This window comes from Zalophus californianus, chromosome 1 (genome assembly GCF_009762305.2).
Source record: "Zalophus californianus isolate mZalCal1 chromosome 1, mZalCal1.pri.v2, whole genome shotgun sequence".
NCBI lineage: Eukaryota > Metazoa > Chordata > Mammalia > Carnivora > Otariidae > Zalophus > Zalophus californianus.
The window spans coordinates 31,246,232-31,272,313 of NC_045595.1; the positions used below are offsets into that span (position 1 = coordinate 31,246,232).

The window sequence follows — 26,082 nt, forward strand, 5'->3', positions numbered from 1 at the left end:
CAGGTGATTTAGCAAACACAGTAGTATCTGTGGGAAAGACTGTATTTCTTTCCCAAATTCATGGAATTAAGTGCCCTAGGGCAACTACAAATATGACTCAGAAAAATACTTTATTAAATGTTCCTTGCTGGTAGCAATACAGACCCTAAGTAAGGCACAGCCTGTGGGGAGAGAAATGGCAGCGTGTAGATCTTGGAATAAGGTGGAAAGAAATAGCCACAAAAACCAGGCACATGGTGCAATACAAGGGCCTCAAAGGGAGAAACTCAGCTGGGCAGCTGCGGCTTAGCCTTCAAAATGCTGAAGCATGTACCTAATGCAAATGCCAGCCTTTTAATCAACATTGAGTCAAAACTAGTTAGATTTAGTTACCACTCCACAGTCTCTGGCCCTAAAAATCCATGGGTTGTGTTCATTCTCGTCAAGTGGGTTGGCATCCAGCATACACAGTCTCACTTCCAGAAAGGCTCCATTTCTGCCATCAGTGATCTGCTTTGGGAATTCATTCTTGACAAATAGGTCTCCTTGTGTCTAGTATATCTGGAAATAATAATTTCAACAATTAATATTTATTGAGTATTTGCCATATGCCAGGCACGCAATGAGTATTTCATGTTATATCTCATTTAATCCTCACAACAGTTTTGTGAGATAAGGATTATCCCCCCTTTTAGAGACAAGGGAACCAAGTTCGAGAGGGTTTAGGGTCCTGGCTAATGTCACACAATGAGTGAGCATTGAAGAATCCAGAACTGACTTCAGAACTGTAGCTATTAACCCCTGTGCTCTACTGCCCTTCTAAAGAATGAAAAATGGAGAGATCGGGAAATGGTAGAGAAGTGATCTCCAAGGGGTGTGTTTCTGAGCAGGGTCAGAAAGCTATGTACTAAACCAGAAAAAAAGACTCAGCCAGTCTCTATTCCAAACTGACTCCTCATAAATTGCTTCAAAGGAGCCCTAGTTTGAGAACCATTCTTTTGAACCTTTTAGGTAAGATGGGGGTAGGGGGATTGTCACTGAAACAAAACCAAGCAAAATAGCCTCATGGCCATTCCAAGCCAGCAACATAGCAGAGTGAAGTGTACATGCATGTAACTTGTGATCGTTTAATATATGTATTTATCAAAAAAAAAAAAAAAGGCAAAAACCAGCAACACATGCATACAGGTATTAGAAAGATGTAGTGAAAAAGAAAAATACATTTCCAACCTGCCGGCGATCTGTTGCCATCCCAACAAAAAGCATTAGCAAAACAGAATGTTCTATCTCCGTTCCCTCATGGTTCTCTCAGTGAGAGCATCTCCCTGAACTGAAGTAATTCCAGTGTTGAAAACATCCGCGTTTTTCATACATGGCTCCTAAACACAAGCCCACAACCTCATGCTCGTACAAAAGTAAGGACACCGCCCACTATGGGAGATTGAAAGGTTTATCAAAGATTGTTTTAATTCTTGGAGATTTTCTCATTACAGAAAGATTTTAGACCCCATCTCCACCTGTGTGTGATTCGACTCTCATATTTCCAACACATTTTAAAAAGTAATTGTGATTGCAAGTGTGGATTTCTCTTTAACTTAAAGCTCCGCACAATTACCTTCACAGGTCCCATAATTTGGCTTTCACATTCTCTCAAAATCATCAAAACAAAGTACTTGCAAAATGTTTATTTCCCAGGTGTTTTCCAGTGGGCTAGATACCGTTTGCCGCAGTGCATAAACAGAATGGGGGTGTTTCCCAAAATACGGAATCAGGATGTTGCATACTTACCTCCAGAACAGGGTGCAGCTGTCTTTGTGCTCTTAAAAAATGCTCTCTATTTGGCTTCATTTTTGTAATAGTGAAAACGATTTCTAAAAAAGGGGCAATCATATTATGAACAGCACTTAACAGGGGCAGCTCTGCAAACTGGTACAAGATTATTACATCTTCAGCTAATTTCTGCAAATTTGTGTGGAATCAGGGTCCTCTTTGTGACTAAGAACATCTTATATAAAACCCTCACTTTTATAACTAGTTTTTTTCCTCTCATCAACAGGACACAATATGGCATATAATGAGATCTCATTACAACAGATTTTAATATACCACAGGTCAAATGGTGCCCACATAAGCTAACTTCTCAAGACCAGATTCTAATAATATGCAGTTTAACTAAGTGCATACTATTGGACTTTTCATCTGATAATGTTAGTCCTAATCCCCTGAAACTCAGTTCCACAGGTTTCATTAAGCAGCCAGTTTAAAAAAAAAAGAAAGAAAAGAAAAAACAGCATATATATATATAGGCATTTTTATCTGCCTCTATCTATTAGAAATAACACTGGACTAGGTGCTGCAGCAATTATAAAAATATATTTGGGGGCGCCTGGGTGGCTCAGTTGGTTAAGCGACTGCCTTCGGCTCAGGCCATGATCCTGGAGTCCCGGGATCGAGTCCCACATCGGGCTCCCTGCTCAGCAGGGAGTCTGCTTCTCCCTCTGACCCTCTTCCCTCTCGGGCTCTCTATCTCTCATTCTCTCTCTCTCTCTCAAATAAATAAATAAAATCTTTAAAAAAAATTATAAAAATATATTTGACACTGTTCCAGTGAGGCACAATCTTAGCGAAGCATTAATGATTGGGGGCCCAGGCTCTGGAGTCAAACCGTGTTTGTGGTTTTACCACTTGCTAGCTGGGTGACCTTGGGCAATCTATTTAACCTCTCTGTGCCTCTGTATCCTCACTTGTTAATTGATGGTAATAATAGTGCTAACCTTATCACTGAAAATTAAATGAAGTTAACACTTAGCACAGTGCCTGGTATATAGAAATAACTGAATAAATACTAGAAGAGAGAAAGTTAAGAAGAAAGTTATCTTAAAATTATATTGGGAAAATGAGACCTACCTCTATGAAACTGAGGCCAAATGGCAATGTATGCAAAATGGTGTAAGAACGCTCGTTGAGAGTGGGTCCATGGAGGGCAGTGGACGCCAGAGCACACTGGGAGGTTTTTATGGAGGAAGTTTCCTTGTGGGACCTTGTTCGTGGACCAGCAGCCCTGGCATCACTTGGAAGCATGTTAGAAATGCAGACTCTCAGGGAACCTGGGTGGCTCAGTCGGTTGAACTCTTGGTTTCAGCTCAGGTCATGATCTCAGGGTCCTGGGATCGAGCCCCACTTCAGGCTCCACACTCAACATGGAGTCTGCTTGGGATTCTCTCTTTCCCTCTCCGTCTGCCCTTCCCCCTAAAATAAGTAAATAAATCTTTAAAAAAGGAAAGAAAGAAAGAAAGAAAGAAAGAAAGAAAGAAAGAAAGAAAGAAAGAAAGAAAGAAAGAAAGAAAGAAAGAAAGAAAAATAAAGAAAGAAAGAAAGAAAGAAAGAAAGAAAGAAAGAAAGAAAGAAGAAAGGAAGGAAGGAAGGAAGAAAAAAATAAAGAAAGAAAGAAAGAAAGAAAGAAAGAAAGAAAGAAAAGAAAGAAAGAGAAAGAAAGAAAGAAAGAAAGAGAAAGAAACAAAAAGAAAGAAATGCAGACTCTCAGTTCCAGTCCAGACCTACTGAGGCAGAAAACTGTGCAAGATCCCAGGAGATTCGTGGGACAGGAAGTTGAGAAGCACTGCCCTAGAACACATCTCACCCCTCAAAGCTTTTAGGCCTGTCATTATCTCTTATCACACACATCAGTGCTCACAAAAGAAGAACACTGGGGAGAGGGAGAGTCTACTCCCAAACACTCCCACTGTAAAAAAAAAAAAAAAAAAAAACTGTGAATGTTAAATTCTAACAGTTACATGTTGGAACTATGATAGAACTGACAAAAATAAGTGGAATCCGCCAAATAAAGCATGAAACATAAGTTATGATTCAATTAATATTTATGCCTAGACAGGGTAAAAATCACAAATATTTATTTCATCCAGACTGAAAATGAAAACCAAGAAAACATATGATGATTCTCTTTGGGAGGATTTGGGCAGAAGTCCCTGGTACCTTCAGGCTTATAAAAAACATGTATTCCCCTAGAATGCAGACAGTTCACTTCCATGGTCTCCCCGCCCATCCTCCTTACACACACACCAAACAATCACACAGCATTTCAATGACTTACACTGTGTACACAGCATACATTGCAGACACACAGACATACACCCAGACTCATCTACACTTGGACACTTTTTCATAGCTGCCTTCTTTCTGTCCTTAGGCACCTGCTCGAATCTTGCCTGCCAGAGACAAAGAATCTTTAATCTAAAATAAATCTCTGGTAAAGGGGATAAGAACAGAAGGGGAGAGTCAGTGGTGAAAATAGTAGTATCTATCAATTATCCGGTGCCTTGTTGTGCAAGATATTGTCCCACAGATTATCCTCTTGTTTTTTCATTCCTGAAATAACTCTCTAAAACAGGCTATTAATTCTCTACTGTTTCAATTGAGGGAATAAAGGCCTATAAGGTCAAATAAACTATCAAAAGCTATGCAGCTAAGAGACACCTGGGTGGCTCAGTCGGTTAATCATTCAACTCTTGATTTGGGTTCAGGTCATGATCTCAGGGTCATAAGATCGAGCCTTGTGACGGGCTCTGCACTGGGCATGGAGCCTGCTTATAAGTCTGTCTCTTCCTCTACCTCTGCCTCTTCCCGCCCCTCTCTTAAAAAAAAAAAAATGCAGCTAAGGAGCAGCATAAATGAGACTTGAACCCAGTTTTGTCTTCTCTCCAACTGACGGAGTAAAGCCAAGGTCTATGAATCCAATAGCCATCTTTTTGAGGAATGGCTTCTATTTTGTAATTCAAATGTAATATTTTCCCTCACTTTCACTTGGTATGATGAGTGGCAAAGTGGCAAAGGAATTTTCCAAAGTCAGAGTAAATTTAAGCTGTGGATGGTGAAGTGCAGGATAATTTCCTTCTTGGTATTTTAGAAGTTCTTCATTTTAACCATCTGTTGCGGGCTGACAGATGGGTTGATATATGACAGAATAATGGGTCCTCAATTCTAGAAAGACATAAGGAATGCTTGAAAAAATAGCAGCTCTTTTCATGAACCTAGCTGTGCTAATGCTTGCTCACTTGCAACCAAAAAAAAAAAAAAAAAAAATGTGGGCGGGAAGTGTGAAATATAATCATAATCATTCCCCTAAACAGAAAGTTTCTCACAATTGCCAAAGGTCAAATCCAGTAGAATATGCCTATTCTAAAATTATGCTAACATTTCCAATTCCAGTCATTTAAAAAGACATGGGGGGGTGGCGTGAGGGATAATACATAAGTAAAATAATAAAAACGAAACTCCAAATAACCTTCTTCCCTCCCTGTCTTCCAGCCATTTAATTTTCTTTTTTACAGGTAGCCAGTGTCATGAGTTTCTTATATCTTTGAGATACTTTAGGAAACATGCAGATTTTTGAAATCCAGATGATTTTCCAAGTGACAATGCCAGATGTAAGCTCTCTGTCCTTTCTTCTGCCATGCAGTGGATATATCTAAGAAGTCATGCGTACAACAGACATTTGGCTAGGCACTAAGGACACAGGTGGTTAAGACTATCCCATCCCCAAGGAACTTACAATCCAGTGAATGAAACCATGGGAAAAGAATTTAAATAGCACATACTGTGTACTTTCTGAGAATGTAAGGATGATCAGGGCATTCACTGATCCTAGCAGTGGCTCATTCTCCAGGCAGAAGTTCTTCAAGTGGACTTCCAGGTCCTCACACAATTATTCTAGTTCTTTTCCAGTCATGTACTGCAACCAGCTGAAATATTCACACATGCATACCTGGTTGTTGCCAAACCTCCTAGGTGGTGCCAAATAGGTTTGAAGCTCTACCCACAAAGAACCAATGGCTCAAACGTTAGACTGCATTAGCAATATTTTTGCCCTATGCATTGAACCTCAGCAGAGTGAATCTATTTGCAAAAGAACATCAGTATACAGATTAAAAAAAAGAAGTCATTACAGCTGAATTCATGATCCAGTGTCATTGACCAGGACAACAACAGCCGATGTCACTTGAAGATTATATCATCTTCACCACCATCATCATCCCAACCATTTATGCAATAATTAAAATAATCCAGTCTCCATGCTTCACATTTTAATTTAATTTTAAACCTCACAACAATCCTGTCAGGTAGGCTTACATGTTACAGATGTGAACACTGAATCACAGAGAATTTTTAAATCCATGATCCAACAAGTTTGCTTTATTGTACTATTTCCAGCCATGCATAGCAACTCTTCTCTGTCTTAGCTGGGAGATATCAGTAGTGTAGAATAGTAAGTTAATAATAGGATTATGTTTTCAAAGGAGTATTTGACAGCCTGGATTTATCTCGACAGTTCCTTCCCACTCTAATATTATGTAATTGTAAAGGAGGAAGATGTGCTTTCTTTCCACTTGCAGGGAAGATGATGGCAAGAGAACACAGAGCAGAGACCAGAGAGGGGCTGATTTGGTTCAGAAGGTGGCACCTGAAAGGTCTTCCAGCATTTTCTGAGTCAAAATTTCTAGGAGTAGCTCACTTGACATGATTTCCTATAAAATGCATCCATTTTTAAATATAGGTTGGAGAGAAACCTAAAAATATTTAGACAAATGAAGAAATTACTTTGGAATATCTGATATTTTTACTATCCATGCCTCTACTACTTGCCACTGTATGGAGAGGAAAAGGTAGTTGTGTGTCATCTGTTTTTTAAAAAAGTGTGATGTGTGTGTGTGTGTGTGTGTGTGTGTGTGTGTGTGATATCATATATATACACATATATATGTATATATAAGTAATCTCCTCACCGAATGTGGGGCTCAAACTCACAACCCCAAGATCAAAAGTCACATGCTCTTCCGACTGAGCCAGCCAGGCGTGTGAAGTAGTTTTGATCACGCAGGGAGAGAACATTCTAGCCCAGGGTACATGGGAGAGATGGAGTTCAATTCTGGCTGCTTTTGACTTGCAGCCTCCCCCCATGTCTCCTGTATGCCACACTTCCTCCAGATGTTTTATGTGTACACTGCCTGACATCTGGCATTTTCCAGATATGTTTACAATGCCCAGATGCTTTATGTCAAGTACACAAAGCTGATGGTTAATTGACTAAATCTTAGCATTTTTATCTAGATGATTCAATGGCAGCCCCAAAAATACTTAGGAAGTGCTAAAAAATACATAAAAATAAAAAATATTGATAAGATGATTAATAAATGTCTCCAAATTTCCAGATTCATCTTTGAATCACAATACAAATGTGTTTTTTTTTTCCCCTGAGTTATTTTTAAGATGTCCAAACTGTTTCAACGGTTGACTCCCTTCTGGTCTAGGACTTGAGCATCTTACTTGTTTCTGTACATACTGGTAGATGTGTCAAAACCAATTACCAGCCACTTGGAAAGAGTACTGTTTTCCGTATAAGCTAGAAACTCACCTGGAAACAGTTAACAGCCCTGGTTGTTTCCCTAAGCTTATGAACTTCAAAGACCATGCTGGTCCAGAAAGGCAGGAATCCTCTTCTGCCCCCATTTAGATAGCTAAAAAGATCCCTGTAGACCTCTTCACCTCTTTGATGATTGTTTGGCTTTCCGAGAGAGAGGACTACAGGTGAGCAAGTGCAGAGAACCAATAGCCTCAGCAGATACCTGAGCCACAAAAATTCTCACTGAACAAGCATTCTTTCCCTCCTTTTAAACCTCTCTCTGCTAGCAGAATAGCCCAATGAATCTTCCTGGTCCTGACCGACGTCAACGTGCGTTCTTCTTGGGCATGGTATAAGCAGGTAGTGGAGAGAAGCCCAAAATTCCCTCTAGACACCAATTCATCGACCTTTCAGATAAGTCATTTTGTGATGTACTTATTATTCCACATGTGTTGAGAACCATCCAAGGGACAAACCTAAAAAGATTCTGGATGCAACCAGATCTGTGCAGCTTTCCCTGTCCCCCTAGACTGGCTAGTGCCACGCATTGTTTTGTTTGCTTTCAAAACACCAGGTCCTTTTCCTGCAAAGCCGTTATCATCATCTGCAATTACATATTCTTCTGTGATTATTTGAGTAAGGTCTTTCCTCCAGCAGAGGGAATATTGGGATCATGTCTGTTTTTATTAATTACTATATTCCAAAGACCTGGCACCTAGTCGGTTCTTACCAGAGATTTGTTGAATAAATGAATGAACCCACCTGATTTATTTGACCATCAAAACCCATTGAATAATACCAATACACTTTTCTATGCTATTATATATCCAATTATATATAGAATTTTCCTCTCTCTCTTTCTGTGTGTATGAAAATTCATTGGGGGCTTACTATGTATCAGGCACTGAGCTAAGTATTTTATTGAATTAACTCATGCATCCTTCGCAAAAACCCTGTGAAAACGTATGTCATTATTGCCCCTTTTTACAGATAGGAAAACTGAGGCTTCATTGAGTCCCAGAGCTAGTTAGTAACAGTTGAGATTTGAACCCAAGGCTGACTGATTCCAAAGACAATAGACTTAACCATTATGTGATGCTTTCTTTTCTAAAAACCTATATGTAGTGAGACCTACCTCACAAATTCTTAATGAAGATTAAATAGAATAAATCACATGAAGGCCCTAGCACAGTGCATGGCTCAAAGTAAGCACTGACTCAGTAGCAATTACTATAAGCAATACTGCTACTATTACTATTAATTTATTTTGTACTGTTACTAATCTTCCAATATTACTATGAACTTGTTTTGAAAAGTTTGTGCTATTTGTAGTGAAAAGGTTAGGCAGGGTCAATTAGAAATCAAATCAGTTTTTAAGGGGGTGTTTTTAATATTGATTTACAACAACATTGCAGCGAGCTAGTGAAGACTGCATCCATTCTGAGGTTGTCAAACAGCCAAGAATACCTCCCTCTTGCACAGACTATGAAATCAATTGTCTATGACTAAGCTAAAAGGAGAGAGGCAGAGGATCTTTTAAAAAGTCTTCTTTTCATAAGAAAAGTGAAAAACAAGAAACAGGAGGCCCCAGTACCACAGCTGAGCAACCACAGATCAATTGATAAAGTTCTCTGAAGAACAAACTAAAAAGGAAAAAGTGTCATGTGTCAATCACAATCAAATTTAACTTAAGAGGAAAAGAAATGAAGTGATACACTGATTCTCAAGCATAAGCCAGACTCTTCCCACATGAAACAAGATGACTGATTACTACTCAGCCCTTATAACAGAAGGTCAGCATCCACTACCTTTTTCCTTTTGCAAAATTTCGATTCATTAATGGTGTGACAGTAGTGCATTTTACAGTAATAACATAAAATGATCCAGATTGTGCAGAGAAAGGAAAGATGCAAACCACTTGAGGATTGGTACCTTCCTGTCCCTACTCCATTTTTTGAACAGTACCTAGCCTGTAGTGGGAAGATCATAAATACTGGGCAAGTAATTAGGAAAAGGAACTGATAGAACAATGGACAAATGAAGAAATGAATGGGATTTGGAGTCCAGTAGATCTAAGTTTGGTATTCAGTTCCTCTACTTATTTCTCTAAGCCCTTCCTTCATCCGTTAAAGAAACAAAACAAAACAAAAAACTAACAGCTACTTCATAGGGCTGTGGAAAGGCTGAACTGCGGTGAAATATGGAAGGCATTTTAACATCATACCTGACACATGTTGGGCCCCCCATTAAAGCTACTTTGGAATATAATGAGATTCACCCTCCAGCAAGGGACACAGACTTTGGAGCTCAGCAAACCTTGTTTGCAAACAAAGCTCAGCAACTTAATGACTCTGAGAACTCCAGCAACTCACTTCATCTTTCTGAACCTTGATTATCTCATCTGGAAAATGGGGTCAGTAATAGTCGTCTCAAAGTGCTATTGGGAGAATTAAAGGAATAATGTATGGGACACACAGTGTCTGATACATAGTAACTGCTCCATAAATGCTAGCCAGAAGTATTAATATTGCAACTTAATTTTTATTGTGAGCCTCTAAAAGTCCTCTAAAAGCAATAGAGCCCTTTAATAATAGATTAAAAACCCAGATTCTAGAGCCAAACTCCCTGGCTCCAAATCCTGACTCTGATCTTTCACGCTGGAGTTAAGTAATTTATTCCATCTGGAAAATGGAACTGCATATTTCATCCCATTTCACCAGCCACCGTCCTGCACATGTCCTGAGAAGAGATAAGTCAAGTCAGATTTTCCCCTACATCTAGCCTGAAATGCAGTCCCCACTGTCCCTGTAGGCCATCTCCTCCTGTGGGCTGCCAATATGGAAGGCCCAAGCCTCTTTGGTCACACTGGTCTGCCTTCAGACCTCTACCAGACCACTGGGGCCATGCATTGGGTTGCTATTATCAACCCACATACAAGGTCCTACAGGCCAGGAGGGACATGAGAGGCATGCTGGCCTTGTAAAAGCTAAGCTGACAGATGGCAACTAGGGTCATCTCAGACTCAAGTACCAAGAGAAGATGTGACATCAGTGACCCAAAATAGGAGAAGGAGCATCACTCTCACTGTGGATGGAAATGTACTTCCATTTGTTAACTATGGTTTACAGCTGTGCAGTCTAATACAGCAGTATTAGCAACGTGGCTACTGGACAGTTGAAATGTGGGTGATATAAATTAGGATGGGCTATCGATATAAAATTCGCACCTGATTTCAAAGACTTCGTACAAAAAAAGTAAAATGTCTTATTAATAATCTTATATATTTGGTTTTATTTTATAAACACATATACTGTCTTCATATAACTAATTGCACCAGTTTCTTTTTGCTTTTTTTTTTTTAATGGGACTACTAAGAAACTTAAAATCACATATATGAATCACACTTCTGGCTCACCTTCTATTGGACAGCACTGTCTCAGGATTCCCTCCCCACTGGGGCCTTATAGGCCTTTCCCAACTTCAGCCATCCTCTGCTCTGCTTCTGTCACCTGAGCCATAAATTTAAACTTAAATACAATGTAATTTTGAAGAAAACCCTGTACCACTACTGGATACAGAAATCCAGCGTTATTTGTCATAATTAGGAGATAAACATAGAAACGAATCAATGGAGAGTAAGGAGTACTGTATTGCAGCCAGATACCATTGCTTGTGTAAAGCCTCTGAGCCTGGGGCCAATTTCCTTTGATAAATAGGTGTTAAATATTTTTAAATAGATGTTAGCGACAGATTAGCACCCAGCTGAGACTTTCTTCTTTACTTCTCAGACTGAAAGACAATTGTGAAGAAAAATGCCTTTCTCAGCGTTAGGAAGCCCAATGTTATTTATTTCTATGTCTGTGTTCCCACAATAATGTGTAACTCAAACTTCGGAAAGTGTGGGCATAATGGAAAAGTCATTCACTAAACATGGAGCCCTTTGCCCTGCATTCAAATCTCAATACTTGCGACGACGGGGACACATCACTTAACTTCCCTGAATCTGTAAAATGAGTATAATTATCTTCACCCTCTTGCAGTTATTGTGAACATCAGGTGATCTTCTGTGACATCATGTTAACAACTGAAGACATTCTCCAGAAGTCAGAGGTCACTAGTATTCATCCTTCAAATGAAATAATGAAATAGATCTGTGAGCGGACAAGAAGTTATTCCATCCAGACACTGCTGAGGAGCTCTCCTCTCTTCCAACACAGGTCCCAAGCTCCGTCCCGAGCTGAGCTTCTGTCTCGCTGTTTGATGCTGTGTTTCCTGATTCCCAGCTTCATTCCGGGATTCCTGAAAGCTGACTTAGCAAAGCAAATCCAGTTACACTGAGGGTGAGGGTAACTCATTGGGCTGCCCTGTTTCTGGTATAGGCTGTCGGCATAGGTGTCAGCCACAGAATAAATAGCAAAGCCATCGAGGAGACAAAACAGATAATAATGTCATAGGAGTTGAAATACTGAGAATATTTGCTAATAGATAGAAATAAGAGAATTGACTATTTTACCAATATCCAGGGTGCCACTATCGGGGGAGATAGGTTTACCTGCTTCTAAAAGATTAAGTTTTCCATCACCAAAGATGATTCCCTCTCATAACCCAGAGTGATCCAGGACAGGCATCTTTAATATATTAAATTACATTCTAATGTGAAAATGAGCTTGCTAACGGCAAATTAGGAGAAGTGGGGGCAACAAAACACATCCAGCAAAGAAACTGGAAACAAAGCACCCAGCCAGCCTTAAGCTCCGCTGCTCCCTCGGCCGAGGAGGCTGTACTTTTGGATCACTGAGCGCATACTTGGAACATACTGCAGACGCAGGGCCAGGCAGCGCGACAGTGTCCTCTCTATACAGGGTGTCAGTGTTCTTTAGGTACAGAGTGAGACCACTAGCCCAGAGCATACTTTATGAGCCACTTAATGAACCATAAGCAAATCCACTTATCCTCGGCTACAGTTTGTTTTTTTTTAATCTGTAATATGGGGCTAATAACCTCCTCTGACTACTTTTTGGGGTTTTACGGGGACCACAGAGATCCCAAGTGTGAGCGTTTTTTGGAAGCATGAAGGCACTCTAATGGCAGCCTGCGCACTCTATGAGAATAAAGAACACAAGCAAAGCCAGCAGAAGATACCTTCAAAGGGTTAATTATGCACATGATAACCTAGCTGTAAATGTTACAGATTCACCTCTTGAGTTTGTTCCCTGCCCACTATTTCTTTTAGATAAACATGGGGAAGCAGCATTTGTAAACACCAGGTCCTTGTCTGCACCATCAGAAGAAAATCCCCTCTCAAGTGGGAGGAGTTTACCCCTCCTGACACAGCAGATGGTATAGCTGGGCCCTTAACATAGCATTAAGTAACATGACTGAGGAACTTATTCCACATTCTAGTTAACTTCAGGTCTTCTGGTTAGGTCATGCTAGTATTTCTTTAATATCCCTCTAGCACTTGCTAATCTCCCTTTTAACAAAGATCCTAGATTCTAAAGCCTTGTGCAAACATCCCCAGCTAGAATTTAAGGTATTCTCTTTTTCACTGTGGAGCACTTATATTTGCAATTCCCACCTATCCATGGCAAGTTGTGTTGGTTTGATATTAGAGTACACATATAATTTCCTTCTGAGATGACCTCACTTATGTAAAAAGGGCAATTTGCTTTAAATGAAAGATGAAACAACATGAGAGGATGTGGATAAAATCAAAATTCTTTGGTGATACCAAAATGACTAAAATTTAGAGAACACCAGCTAAGGTAATTATCTACATAAACACACCAAAGAGCATCTTTTCCCCCAGCTTTTCAGAAAGCGCATGATACATAATCAAGCCAGGTATTAATTATAAGGAAAGTATTCGCCCTGTCTCTGCTTCAGTTTTCTCGTAAGAAAAGCAGGGGTCAAGTACCTATGTCGTAAGGTTAATGATGTCTGTAAGTGCTGAGCAGAGTGCCTGGTGAACACAGGTCACGGCAGCTGTGGTTGAGGCTCCGGAGAAAACTTCTAGTTCGGGATAGCTTCTGATGGACGCCCTGCCCTTCCCCATCTTGCTCTGTGCCAGCACCTGACTGCATGGATCACGGCAGTGGGCAGCCTGCCTGCTCGGTTCCAGCTGGGTTTGGCTAATGGGAGCCTCAACAGGAGATTGGAAGGGAGGAATGTAGGGTCAAGGATTTGCTCCCACACCGCACTCCCTGCAAGTGGCCTCTAACTCAGGCTAAGTGCCGAAGCCAAAAATTAAAAAAGTTCAGGCTAATATATTCTTTATCTAGAACTTTTTACATAATCTCCTCATCTTCACACTTTGCTTAGTTGTGGAAGCATGGCACTTGAGACTACTTTCTGAAACCCTGTGCTGCAAAACTCAATTCTAATGACATTTATTATTTGGTTTAATTATAAATCCTGGTGCTATTTTAAGGACAAACAGAGCCATCTGAAGTTCTGTCAGTCAATATCTTGATTACATTGTCACATTTTTATTTGGTCTAATTTAAAATAAGGTATGTTTAAAAATACATAAGCTTAGGGGCCCTTGGATGGCGCAGTCAGTTAAGTATCCAACTCCTGGTTTTGGTTGGGGTCCTGATCTCAGGGTCATGAGATGGAGCCCCGCATCGGGCTCAGGGCGGGGGGGAGGGGTCTGCTTGGAATGCTCTCTCCCTCTCCCTCTGTCCCTCCTGTTCATGCTCTCTCTCTCTAAAATAAATAAATCTTTTTTAAAAAATACATAAGCTTAAATAAAACAAAATAAAAGTCATCTTTAATCCTACAACCACCACTTGGTAAACTCTTACACATGTTATATATATAAATGTAAATATCTTATCAAAATTGGGACCATTTTGTGTATTTCTCCCTTCCTTCATTCTTTGACTAACTGTTGATGGCAACTCTTGTGCCAAGACTCAGCAATGAGCAAAGTGGACAGTTCCTGCCCTCATGGAGCTGACATCTTACTGGGAGAAACAGGCAAACAAACAAAAAAATGTATTTTCACTTCTCACAACCATCTTATGAGACAGATACTGTTACTGTTTCATTTTACAGTGAACTAAACTGGAACATCAAGTTGTCTAGCAAATTGCCCAAGAACACAGTTAGTGAATAGCAGGGTCAGGATTCAGCCTCAGGTCTATCTGACGACAGACTCTGAGCTGTTAACTAGTACAGAAGATACTTTAATATGACATATTGCTGTCTCTTTGCAAAATGGTACTGGGGTAAATGTTTAGATGTTCTCCCAAATATGATGTGTTTACTTACCCTCAAGGACACAGATCCTTGACTTCAATCATGAAGTTTGTTTATGGAAAATGACTCGTTACTATTTGTCATATCTAAATTAAGCAGGACTTCAAGTCCAACTTTGGAGCTTTTTAGTGTCCTTGTTTTATTTTTTTATTTGTTTTAAATAAGAAGATCAATATTCCTTAAAGTGGACATGAGGGAAAGTATAGACTAGTCAAGCTCAAAGGTACTGGAAGCAGCTGACCAGGCTGACGTTCCTGACTCCACCACTGGCTAACTCCTTACTCTGAGCAGTTTTACTGAACCCCTTTAGTACCTCAGTTTCCCCAACTGTTAAATGGGGACTGGATTAGCATCTGTTTCACAGTGCTGTTGTCAGGATTAAATGAGTTAATTCATGTAAACTTGGGAAAATACTTCACATATAAAAAGTGCTCCATAGGTGGTGCCTGGGTGGCTCAGTTGTTAAGCGTCTGCCTTCAGCTCAGGTTGTGATCCCAGGGTCCTGGGATCGAGCCCCACATCAGGCTCCCTGCTCAGCGGGAAGCCTGCTTCTTCCTCTCCCACTCCCCCTGCTTGTGTTTCCTCTCTCGCTGTGTCCCTCTCTGTCAAATAAATAAACAGAATCTTAAAAAAAAAAAAGTGTTCCATAAATGTTAGGCATTCTTTTTTTTTTAATTTTTTATGTTATGTTAATCACCATACATTACATCATTAGTTTTTGATGTAGTGTTCCATGATTCATTGTTTGTGTGTAATACCCAGTGCCCCACTCAATAGGTTTAATACTATTTAATACTCACCAGGCTAACCCATCCTTCCACCCCCCTCCCCTCTAGAACCCTCAGTTTCTTTCTCAGAGTCCATAGTCTCTCATGGTTCGTCTCCCCCTCCGATTTCCCCCCTTCATTTTTCCCTTCCTATTATCTTCTTTTTTTTAACATGTAATGCATTATTTGTTTCAGAGGTACAAGTCTGTGATTCACCAGTCTTGCACAATTCACAGCACTCACCATAGCACATACCCTCCCCAGTGTCTATCACCCAGCCACCCCCTCCCTCCCACCCCCCACCACTCCAGCAACCCTCAGTTTGTTTCCTGAGATTAAGAATTCCTCATATCAGTGAGATCATATAGGCATTCTTACTATTATTAAAAGTCTAAAAGTTTTGATAGTATTTTCTCCAATTTCCAATGCAGAGGTCTTCACATGACTCTGTTCTTGTTTCCCCACCCTAACACCATTTTCTCAAGTCTACTTTTAATTATGATGAGCATAAATAATGACAGCTACTGTCTCATAATTGGAACGATAGGGTGTCTATAGCCCCTAACAAATATGCAACAGCAAGAAAGCAGAGTCCATATTTTGCATTTTCTTAGTTCCCTCATAGGACTGTGCTCAGTACCTGGCACATTACTCAAAAATGACTGTTTGAATGAAAGCATGCATGAATGAGCAAGGTACCAGATTGAACATGAACCTAAATTTGTATTTGACAGAGTCAACCTTATTTATTTGTCTTATTTATTTGTAAATAAACAAGTCTTATTTATTTGTAACCATTCCTCCAGTTTGTAATTCAGACTCAAAACACTTGACTCTCTTGATTCCAAATGTTCTTATTTGATTGCTGTAGATATTGTATTTGTTTATCTGTTTATACCACCATTCATTCCAGAAACAACTTAAGATAGCTTACAAGGATATATGAAACACAAGTCACACCTAACAAATACTATCCACAACAGCATCCTTACAGTGTAAGAGTTCCCTCAGTGTCGATCCTGGGATTTGATGAAAAATAATTCAGTCATGTCATGAGGGAAAGCTCACCAGAACAAGTCACATGTGCCATGCCTTTGGGTGGGAAAGAGACACCGGGCAAGTTTTCTACATGACAGGCTTATCATTTAGAATAAAAAAAAGAAATCTTTCTGTTGGTTATAGCAAATGTACTCTTTTCCTTTCCAGGTCAGTGTTTTTCGTATACTAGATAAGCAGGATGCAACATTTTTTTGTAGTCAGGCATAAATAAGTAAATCTGAAAAACTGTCCTATGTTGGAACATGGTCTGCTTCCAACCTGGACAGTGACTCCCAACCCCCACCCCCTCTGAGTCATGAGGGAGGATATGAGAAGTAGCCCAGATGCTCAGAATGTCTCTTTAAAATATTCACCCTCTTACATTCTAGAGATGTTGTTTCATGTGAAAAAAGAACCTTCTTTCCCCTGTAATCTTAGCAGATCCTTTTCTAAGTCAGACAGATCTGGATTTGAATTCTGGCTCTGCCCCTTTCTATATGTTACCTTATATCTCTGGGCCTTGATTTCCTCATCTTTAAAATGGGTATTAAAAATATTGTCTAACATGATATTTGTAAGGGTAATATTATATAAAATCTCTTGCCCATAAAAAAGCACTCAAAACATTATGGCTGTTAGTACCTCCCACTTAACACCGTCCCAAGCATACACTAGATGACACATAAGAATAATGTGTCGAATGAATGAATGAATGAATATTGCTATCTAGGAGTCTTTAGCAATCACAAATCTCTCTGTTTGCAGTCATCAGCACAGGGTGGCTAAGATCGTGGGCTTAGGGGTTGGCTTGTCAGGTTTGAGTGCTGACGCCATCACTGATTATCTGTGGGCATCTAGACAAGTCGCTCGATCATCCCCTGTCCCAGTTTTGTCAACTGGGACTGGGACAATAATAGGAACTTCCTCACAGGGGTGTTGTAGGAACAATTAGAGGAGGGCTATAAGTACTTAGTATCATTCCTGGAACACAGCAAGCATTCAATAAGTAGTACCATTGTATATTTCATACGAATATAAATATAATGTCACAGAACTTTCTTTTATTTATTTTTCAACTTCTCCCTGGTTCCAGGGCTCTGGGATCTAGGAATTTTCCAAAAGGCAAGCTGCATAGTTGCATAAAGTAACCAATTCATCTCTAGACTTCACACTTCTTTTACTGTTTTATCTTTCTGCTTCTGTAGGACTTCGTCGTCACCGTAGTCTTTTCGTTCTTGTGGTTGGTGGGTTCATCAGCCTGGGCGAAAGGACTGTCTGATGTCAAGGTCGCGACGGATCCCAAGGAAGTCTTGTTACTGATGTCAGCTTGCAAACAGCCGTCCAACAAATGCATGGCGGTCCACAGCCCTGTAATGTCCAGCTTAAACACTTCCGTGGTATGTTTTCATCTATGCTTTACCTCCCAAATCTTTGTTTGCCATTCAAGTGAATAGGAAAAGCATCTCAGAAGTCATCTTGGAGATTTCTGCCTCCGAAACTAGGTCAATGTAAGAGGCAATATTTCACTCCCTGTGCAAGATGATCCTCTGGTCTTCAAGTTTTCTATTGTCAGAACCCATGGGCTTTAATGCCGCCAATTAAGGAGTCTTAGTAAGAACCCAGCAGGTATTGGCAACCGCTGCTTGGATGACAGTCAAGTCAAAATTCTAAGCCAGAAGCAGATATAAAATCTGAACTTTAAGGCTGAAGCCTGCCAGAAGTTAAAAGGAATATTTGATGGCAGAGAGGTTTCCTGGGAAGAAAACATTGTTCAAGCCACACATAGCTAGAATACATCCAGTTGATTGTCTGGAGAAAGAACACACAGACCTGGTAGGACGTGGGAAGAATAGCACAGTATAAAAAATACTTATAATAGTTACAGTGATTTTTTTTTTTATCTCCTCCATGTTCCCGGTTTAATTGCCTGGTAACTTTGGAAAAGCTGAACTATATTAGTTGAACAAAGTCAAATATTATCAAATGTATATCTCTCACAGGAAGACAGAAAATCTGACAGATAGCAGGGCAGCTAAATTGGATGCTTGTGTTATTTTAAAGAAACTGCATCTAAGAAAGACAGAAGCTATAATGGCAGCAAAAAGCAGTCGTTACGGAAGAAGACCTGACAGTGTTTGCAGAAGGAAAAACATTCTTTAGCAATCCCTAAAAATAATTATCTTGGCTTCAAGGTTAGCTTATGTTTTACAGCTTTCTGAAATTTAATCTGAGAAGGCATTTAAGATGGGGGAAAGGGTTGCTAATCATTTCCTGTTGATTTGATGGTGGATCCTGCCTTGGTGAGAGAGGAAACATGGAATGAAACTGTGTCCGAGGATCTCACCATCATCTTTGCTCATTGCTGGCCCCACCTACTGCGGAATGCATGGGAATATATTCTCCTGCTTCTGCAGTTTCTTTCTAGGCAGTGCTGAATGAAGGTTATTGTAATCTGGATCTCAAAATCTAAGAGAACAAAGAGAAAAATCACCCAATGTGTTTGTCCAATTACTAATCAATCTTCTAATACATTATGCCATCCTGCATGGTCTATTTAATTCTACCTCTGATGTCTCTAACAAGTTTTAGACTAGGCAATGGGAATTTTGAATGAGAAACAATGTGCGGTGTCTCCTAAAATCAAAAAGAGGTATTTGCCTTTCTCTGCCTGACTGATTTCACTTAGCATAATACCCTCTAGGTCCATCCATGTTGTGTGTCAATTATACTCAAATAAAAAAAGAAAAGAAAAAATATCCACTAAATTCTACACATACATACATGTATATTTTTAAATAAAATATGTAATTAAAAAAAATTTTTTTTAAATCAAAAAGAGAGGGGCGCCTTGGTGGCTCAGTTGGTTAGGTGTCTGCCTCTGGCTCAGGTCATGATCCCGGGGTCCTGTGATCGAGTCCTGCATCGGGCTCCCTGCTCAGCAGGGGAGTCTGCTTCTCCCTCTCCCTCCCTTCCCACTCGTTCTCTCTCTCTCTCTCTCTCACTCTCTCTCTCAAATAAATAAATAAAATCTTAACAAAATAAATTTTTAAAAAATCAAAAAGAGAAATAATGGAAACCAAATAGCATGTTCTGTGAGAGAGGACAGATCTGGATCTACAACAGTTAAGGGTCCTAGTGACAGAAAATTCAATTCAAGCTAGCTAAAGCAAAACAATCCGCCTATCCCTAACGTCTGTTCTCTGCACCTCCTTCTGCACCAATGCCTGTATGTGCTGGAACATTTGGGTTGCAAGTAACAGAAACTGACTCTGACTAACCTCATCAGGAAAAAAATATATCTTTGGAAAGGTAAGAAGTAGCTCAGAAAATTGATGAAATCTGATGAAACAGGCTCTACAAAAAGCAACATCTAGAGCAGGACCAAGGTTCCAGATGTCAGATACCAGGGCATACCTGACCTTGCATACTCCGCTCCTGATTTAAAGTTCCAGCACAGAGCTCATGCCATTTGACTGCAACGGGGCTTTTCGAGGTAAACAAAATTTCTGTTACCAAAAGCAGAGGGAAAGAATATTTATCTGCCAAAATGCAGTGATTTTTTTTCATTACAAACTCATTTGTCTTCAAATCCTATTGAGCTAGCTTTTCACAAAAAGTAAAAGTAATTAGGAAGACACTAGAAATGTGTCTTCTAAGGGCCAGACTTGGGGCCAGAACTGGAAGACTGGCAGGAAACTGGACAGTTCGCATCCTTCATCCTTCATCTCTCTCTTTCTGACTATTATATAATTGTCTCTTTTCAGATGCATTTTTTTCTTTTTCCTGTTTACACAAGGGAAGATAGCCACCCCATGGTTTCTGAGTTTGTATTTCTTTTTATCTTTTTAAAAAGATTTATTTATTAATCTGAGAGAGAGAGAGAGAGCAGGGGAGGGGCAGAGGGAGAGGGAGAGAAAGAATCTCAAGCAGACTCTGGCTGAGCACCTAGCCCTACGCGGGACTCAATCTCACAACCTGAGATCATTGACCCAAGCCAAAACCAAGAGTCGGACACTTAACCAACTGAGCCTCCCAGGCGCCCCTGTTTCTTTTTAAAGGAACGTCTTGAATTGAACTAAAAATCACTCAGGTCTAATCCCACATTTCTGGCAGAGAGAATCTCATTAGCTCATCTTGGGCCAGGTGTCCACCTTGGCTGGGGACTGGGGGCTGGGGGAATTGTGCAGAGAAAATATGGCTCACAGAACCAAACCAACTTGCCTACTAGGCAAGTGTAGGCTTTGGAGGAGTTGACGGACACCACAAGGGGTGACCTCTATAAGTAACTGGTTCAGCAATAGCAATGGTATTTCTACCTGCGTAACAAATTTACTTTCTCCAAAGCATTTTGGCATCTGTGATTTCACACTCACACACATAGGCAGGGAGCTCTCCAGATATTTTAAATGCAGGTAGCTGCGGGGAAGGGATTTGCATAAGACATCCCAAATGGTGACAGCAATGCCAGACTAGAGCCAAAGTGCCCGAATACTGTTGCCACTCGAAACAGTTACGGGCATAGCTTTGGAGTTAGTCTTCCAGGGTTTGAATCCTGGCCCCACTGCTCAATAATTCACTGCCCTTGGACAAATTCATTAAGGTCCCTAATCCTTAGTTTCATTATTTGAAGGGCTATTATCGACCAGACCTCACGAGACTGTTGATTCAATGAGATAATAGATGATAAGTACTTAGCCCAGTGCTCAGCATAGGGCAGATGTTCAGTAAGAGTCAACCAAAAGCTGCCCCTACAATACCTTCATTTTCCTAAATGTCATATCGCGTTAGAGCCCAAAAAACAGGGTAGGGGAAAAGAATGTTGTTGTTGTTTTCCTATCTCAACTTTTCTTGCAAAGGTTCCCTGAGCATAACTGTTCTCTCCATAATTTCTACTTCTGCTTCTCCAGCTTCATCATAGGCAATCTTGACCCATCTTCTCGGCTAATCTAGATCTCATCTCCTCATTCTTTCTCACACTATGCACACTTTCTTTTGGTCTCTCCTTCCGTTGTCCCCACATCTGAGCTTGAATCAAAATCCTTACTCCGACTTCAGAAGCAACAAAATGGCAAGAAAAGATGAAAGAGCCCATGAGCCCCTACAATGGGCCAGCCAGGAGTCTGCGTGTGATATCAGTGTGATGACAATGGAATAAGACACCGCTGCTCCTGACGCATGCCCATGGGGACACCTTGTGTATGTTCTCACTTTTAAGTTGCATTTCCCTGATTTCTGTGTTCTTCTTGAGCATACCTTTCCTAGAAACCAAGTAGCAGCAAGCAAAAAGGAGAAATCAAGGAATAAGAAACAAAATGACAGCTCTGGGCAGAGCCCTCTCTTCATGTCTGAAAATATTCCTTGATAATTTTTTTCTACTCATATATTGACATATACTTACAAAGATACAATTTAACCAAGATCTCCCTTTGATGGAAAATATCCTAGTTACTGTACACACAAATGAAAGATCCTGCATGTATATTACAATGTTATCAGTGATTAATTCATTTTGATCACACAACTGTTATCCTGTGAGTATCTTATTTATGCTTTTTATCTCCCTCAGCAAGGAGCCTGGAGCGTGGCATAAAACAATGTTAAACAAACGTCAGTTAACATTAAAGGGAAAAAAGAGGGTAGAATGGGAGAGAAGGAAGAAGGGATAAACCAGTCTTTTAGATCAGGTGAGGGCCTAAATACTGCTTGGGCTGCCGACATCCCCTATCGTCAAAGTCCCACGTCAGCTTATGCTGCAGCCAAAGAGCCAACTGAATACAATTCATGGAAATACTGGGGAAGTATTCAGAGTATAGCCTACCAGTCAGTAAGCATTTTCTAATGTGTCCAACACCGTCTAGCTGCTTTACACATATTCTCTTTAATCCTTACAACTGTCACCCAAGGAAGGAATAATTGTCTTCATTCCATAGAAGGGGGGGCGGGGCAAAAAGAGCTGAGTTCCAGAGGCTAACTGCCTTGTCCAAGGTCATAGAGCAAGAAGGTGCAGAGTTTAGGCCACCCTGATTTCAAAGCCCATGGGATGACTCGCAAGTTGACGTTCAAGTAGTGTGCCCTGATCCACCTGCTGCTAAAATACTCAAATACTTTGGTGAAAAGCCCCTGCTCCAAGGCCCCAAGGCGCCTCATATTGACTACACTAGCCCCCCACTCCCACCCACAGGGCACTCGGGACCACCTTACCATCCAGCAACAAAAGGATAAATTCTGGCCCAGCAGAGGACTTCCAGCACCCAAATTCCAGAGCTATGGTGGTGGCCCAAGTCCATTTTGATTGGTGATTGTCACGCTGGAGTGGCTACTAAATATACTTTAATGTCGTCATGGCTTTATATCATACTGTTGTCTGTCTCCAGTAGGGGGCTGTTAAAATCCACTGCCTGTGGTTAGTTTCCAGGTCAACCAATGCCCCCGGGGAAAGGTGTGGAACAGCCGTTCTGTTTGGGGCCTCTTGCACCAGTAAACAGTTCTGCTTCCAAAAAAACCCTCAGGGCCTGGGGAAGCAATGCCTGATCCTCTGATTCACCAACACCCTTTTGGAGTGTTAAGAGGAATTTCTATAGGAAAGCCTCATATCCAGTTCTTAGGAAAACATCGCCTACTTCTCTGACACCTGCATTTCACTCATCTGGTTTCAACATTCATTTCTGAATGGGATAGGCACAGAAAGTTCAACTATTCAAAGTCACAGCCTCTGTGTGCACTAACATTCGTGTGCTTACCTGCATACCACCTGTACGAATGCTTACTCCATACTTCTATCTTTAAGTTGATTCATTTTTTATAGCGTTACAAGACCTGGAAGAGTAGGATCTCTAGCCATAATGGGAAGGTAACCTTATAAATGAATGCACTATTGTTAAAATGAGAGTTCTCAACTCTGTATCCCCCAGAGACCTCTTACACAATAAGAAATCCCTCACTTGGGGAGACAGTAACACTTCAGTAAGGACTCAGATGATGGAGTCAGAGAGAACAGGGCTTGACCCTTATGGACTACTTAGCAAGTCATGTGACCTTGAACAAGATTCTTGTCTCGAACCTCAGTTTTCACATCTTTAACATGGGTATAATAATAGCACCTTCTTCTCAGGCTGAATGAATCCATACACACTAAGCCCTTTATACAGTGCCCAACGTGTAGGAAGCATTCAATAAAAGTCAGATATTCTAAAGGAAATAGCAGATCCAAATGAAAAATTGGAAGAGATCAAAATCTTGAATGGAAAGTAGCCTTACGTTGTATCGTTAAGGATTTTTCTGAAGTTGAGATTTTTCTTGCATTTCTTTCTCTCCACTCACTTGCTCTGATTCTCCTTTAGGTCTTTGGGTTCTTGAACTTTATCCTCTGGGCTGGAAACATCTGGTTTGTTTTCAAGGAGACTGGCTGGCATTCCTCGGGACAGAGGTATCTTTCAGACCCGATGGAGAAGCACTCGAGCAACTATAACCACGGCGGCTACAACCAAGACAGCTATGGGTCAAGCAGTGGGTATGGGCAGCAGGCGAGCTTGGGGCCATCCTCCGATGAGTTTGGCCAACAGTCCAGTGGCCCGGCTTCTTTTACCAATCAAATTTAACACATAGTATTTGCATTCTTCTGGAGAGGGCCTCACCACCTTCCATTCTAGTAGCAGAAGAATTTTATAAGAGTTTCAATCAATTATTAATGCAGAGGGTGTTGAATGTAAATCAGAGATCTGGAGTCCTCATTAAGGCAGAAAAGCCTGGGTCGTGATAAATGGTACTTAGATAGGAGACGACATGAGGAGATACATTATTCATCATAGATGCCTAATTGGAGAGTACCTTGTTATATACACAGATACTTTTATGGTCGTTTTGTAGGTGTGTTGAGATAGTAAAAGCATTTTGTAGCTTAAAGTCTCTAGTATGTATTATGCATAAAGTAAATTATATAGCAATGAGTTTCCCGATGCGTTTTGATGCGAAAGACGTTTTAATGATTTCTATAAGATAATTTGGTGTATCACACATGCATGTGTTGTGTTTGGTTGTAGACCCTGTAGGACTGTGAGTCTCTTAAGTATTTGTTTCAGACAGTTATGCTGGTTTTTTTTTTTACTTGAGAATCAATCAGTGTTCATATGATTTAGTGCATGAATAAGCATTTTCTCACAAAATGAACATTTGAACTGTATTTATGAAAATTTTCCAGTTTGCATCATGAATTTGTTAAATGGACATTTAAAGAAATATATTCATTACTTTGTATACTTGCAAATTTGTCACTTTGGCTTTACCCAATTCGGAATGCACTGTAACTAAGGTTTGGGATTTTTTTCCCCCTATTAGTCGATATTTCATTGTTATATATGGTAACTGCCCAATATTTATTCTATTTACTTAGTTAAATATTTACATTCTTGTAACTTTCTATGGTGTTTTGTGGCTCTTATCCTACGGACCATGAACAATAGGCCCAATAACTGTTCGTGTTTATGGAATGTTGTTTTCTTAGAATAATAGAGATGCAGGTATCAGACACCATAGTCAGAAGCTATTTTGCCGACATACTAATTTATAAAGGATGTTCTGTAGAATCTACACTACCAGCTAAACTTTTAAATCCTATTTATTTGTAAAGTTAATATGTTCCTTGATCCAATTATTAAAAATTCTCCAGTCATGGCTTACCTTACTAATTACTAATTCTGATTTGAGTGTTACCCATAAATTAGAAATGACTTCCGTGAGCAACTCTGATCCCAAAGAGGGTTCTCATGAAATATTCCTCAGAATTTTTTCATTATCAAGAAAATGCCAATCTTCTCCTCTTTGTTTTTAACTCAAGTGAAACATCAAGGCCCAATAGTGAGGGCAAACCGTGCATCTGTATTTCCAGATAAAAGTTATCGATGTACAAACTCTGTGTGATCTGTGATGCTGGAAGCATTTTAGCACAAAACAGCCGTGTTTCTTAGATGATATCTGTAACCAGTTTCTGGATCCCATTGGATAAATCTGTATTGTGATATCTATTTGACCTTAATAAAGTTGTTGCTTACAGCCCTGGCTGGATAGTGCAGAATTGCAATAGAACCTGGTTAGTTTTAGCAATGGATTTAACAATACCTTTTATACAATGTATAAATGAGCAATGTTTCCAATCTCTCCCCGCCCTTGTTTTTTTTTTTTTTAAGATTTTATTTATTCATTTGCCAGAGAGACAGAGAACAAGCAGGGGGAGAGGCAGAGGGAGAGGGAGAAGCAGACTCCCTGCTGAGCAAGGAGCCCGATGCGGGACTCGATCCCAGGACCCTGGGATCATGACCTGAGCCGAAGGCAGACGCTTAACCATCTGAGCCACCCAGGCGCCCTCCCCTGCCCTTGTTTCCAAGCCCAGGGTTGTTCGTTCCTTGCTTCTCCCATTTCAAGACCCCCTCTGTACCCATGCCATGTAAAGCACTGGGGATGTAAGAGTAAAAAAACAGAAACATGCCTCTCCTTGGAAAGGTTCCACTCAATTGGGAGAGGCAGACATTAAAATAATCACACCCCACTTAACGCTGTGTGCAGCATGGAGAGACAGAGGAGTCCACGAGAACATTTATCCACGGGACTTGAGTTAGTTAGGGG

At 40.4% G+C, this 26,082-nt stretch overlaps 1 protein-coding gene across 3 annotated transcripts in view; it reads left to right on the forward strand.

Moving 5' to 3' along the window:
- SYNPR (synaptoporin) overlaps positions 1 to 25,512 on the forward strand; it is a 308,866-nt gene extending 283,354 nt beyond the window's left edge. For all 3 annotated transcript variants that reach the window (XM_027586730.2, XM_027586731.2, XM_027586732.2), the window contains 2 exons: positions 17,670 to 17,861; positions 23,805 to 25,512. In XM_027586730.2, coding sequence (XP_027442531.1) covers positions 17,670 to 17,861; positions 23,805 to 24,062 — 450 coding nt within the window. In that variant the 3' untranslated portion in view covers positions 24,063 to 25,512. The remainder of the gene's footprint in view (positions 1 to 17,669; positions 17,862 to 23,804) is intronic.
- The last annotated feature ends 570 nt before the right edge of the window (positions 25,513 to 26,082 follow it).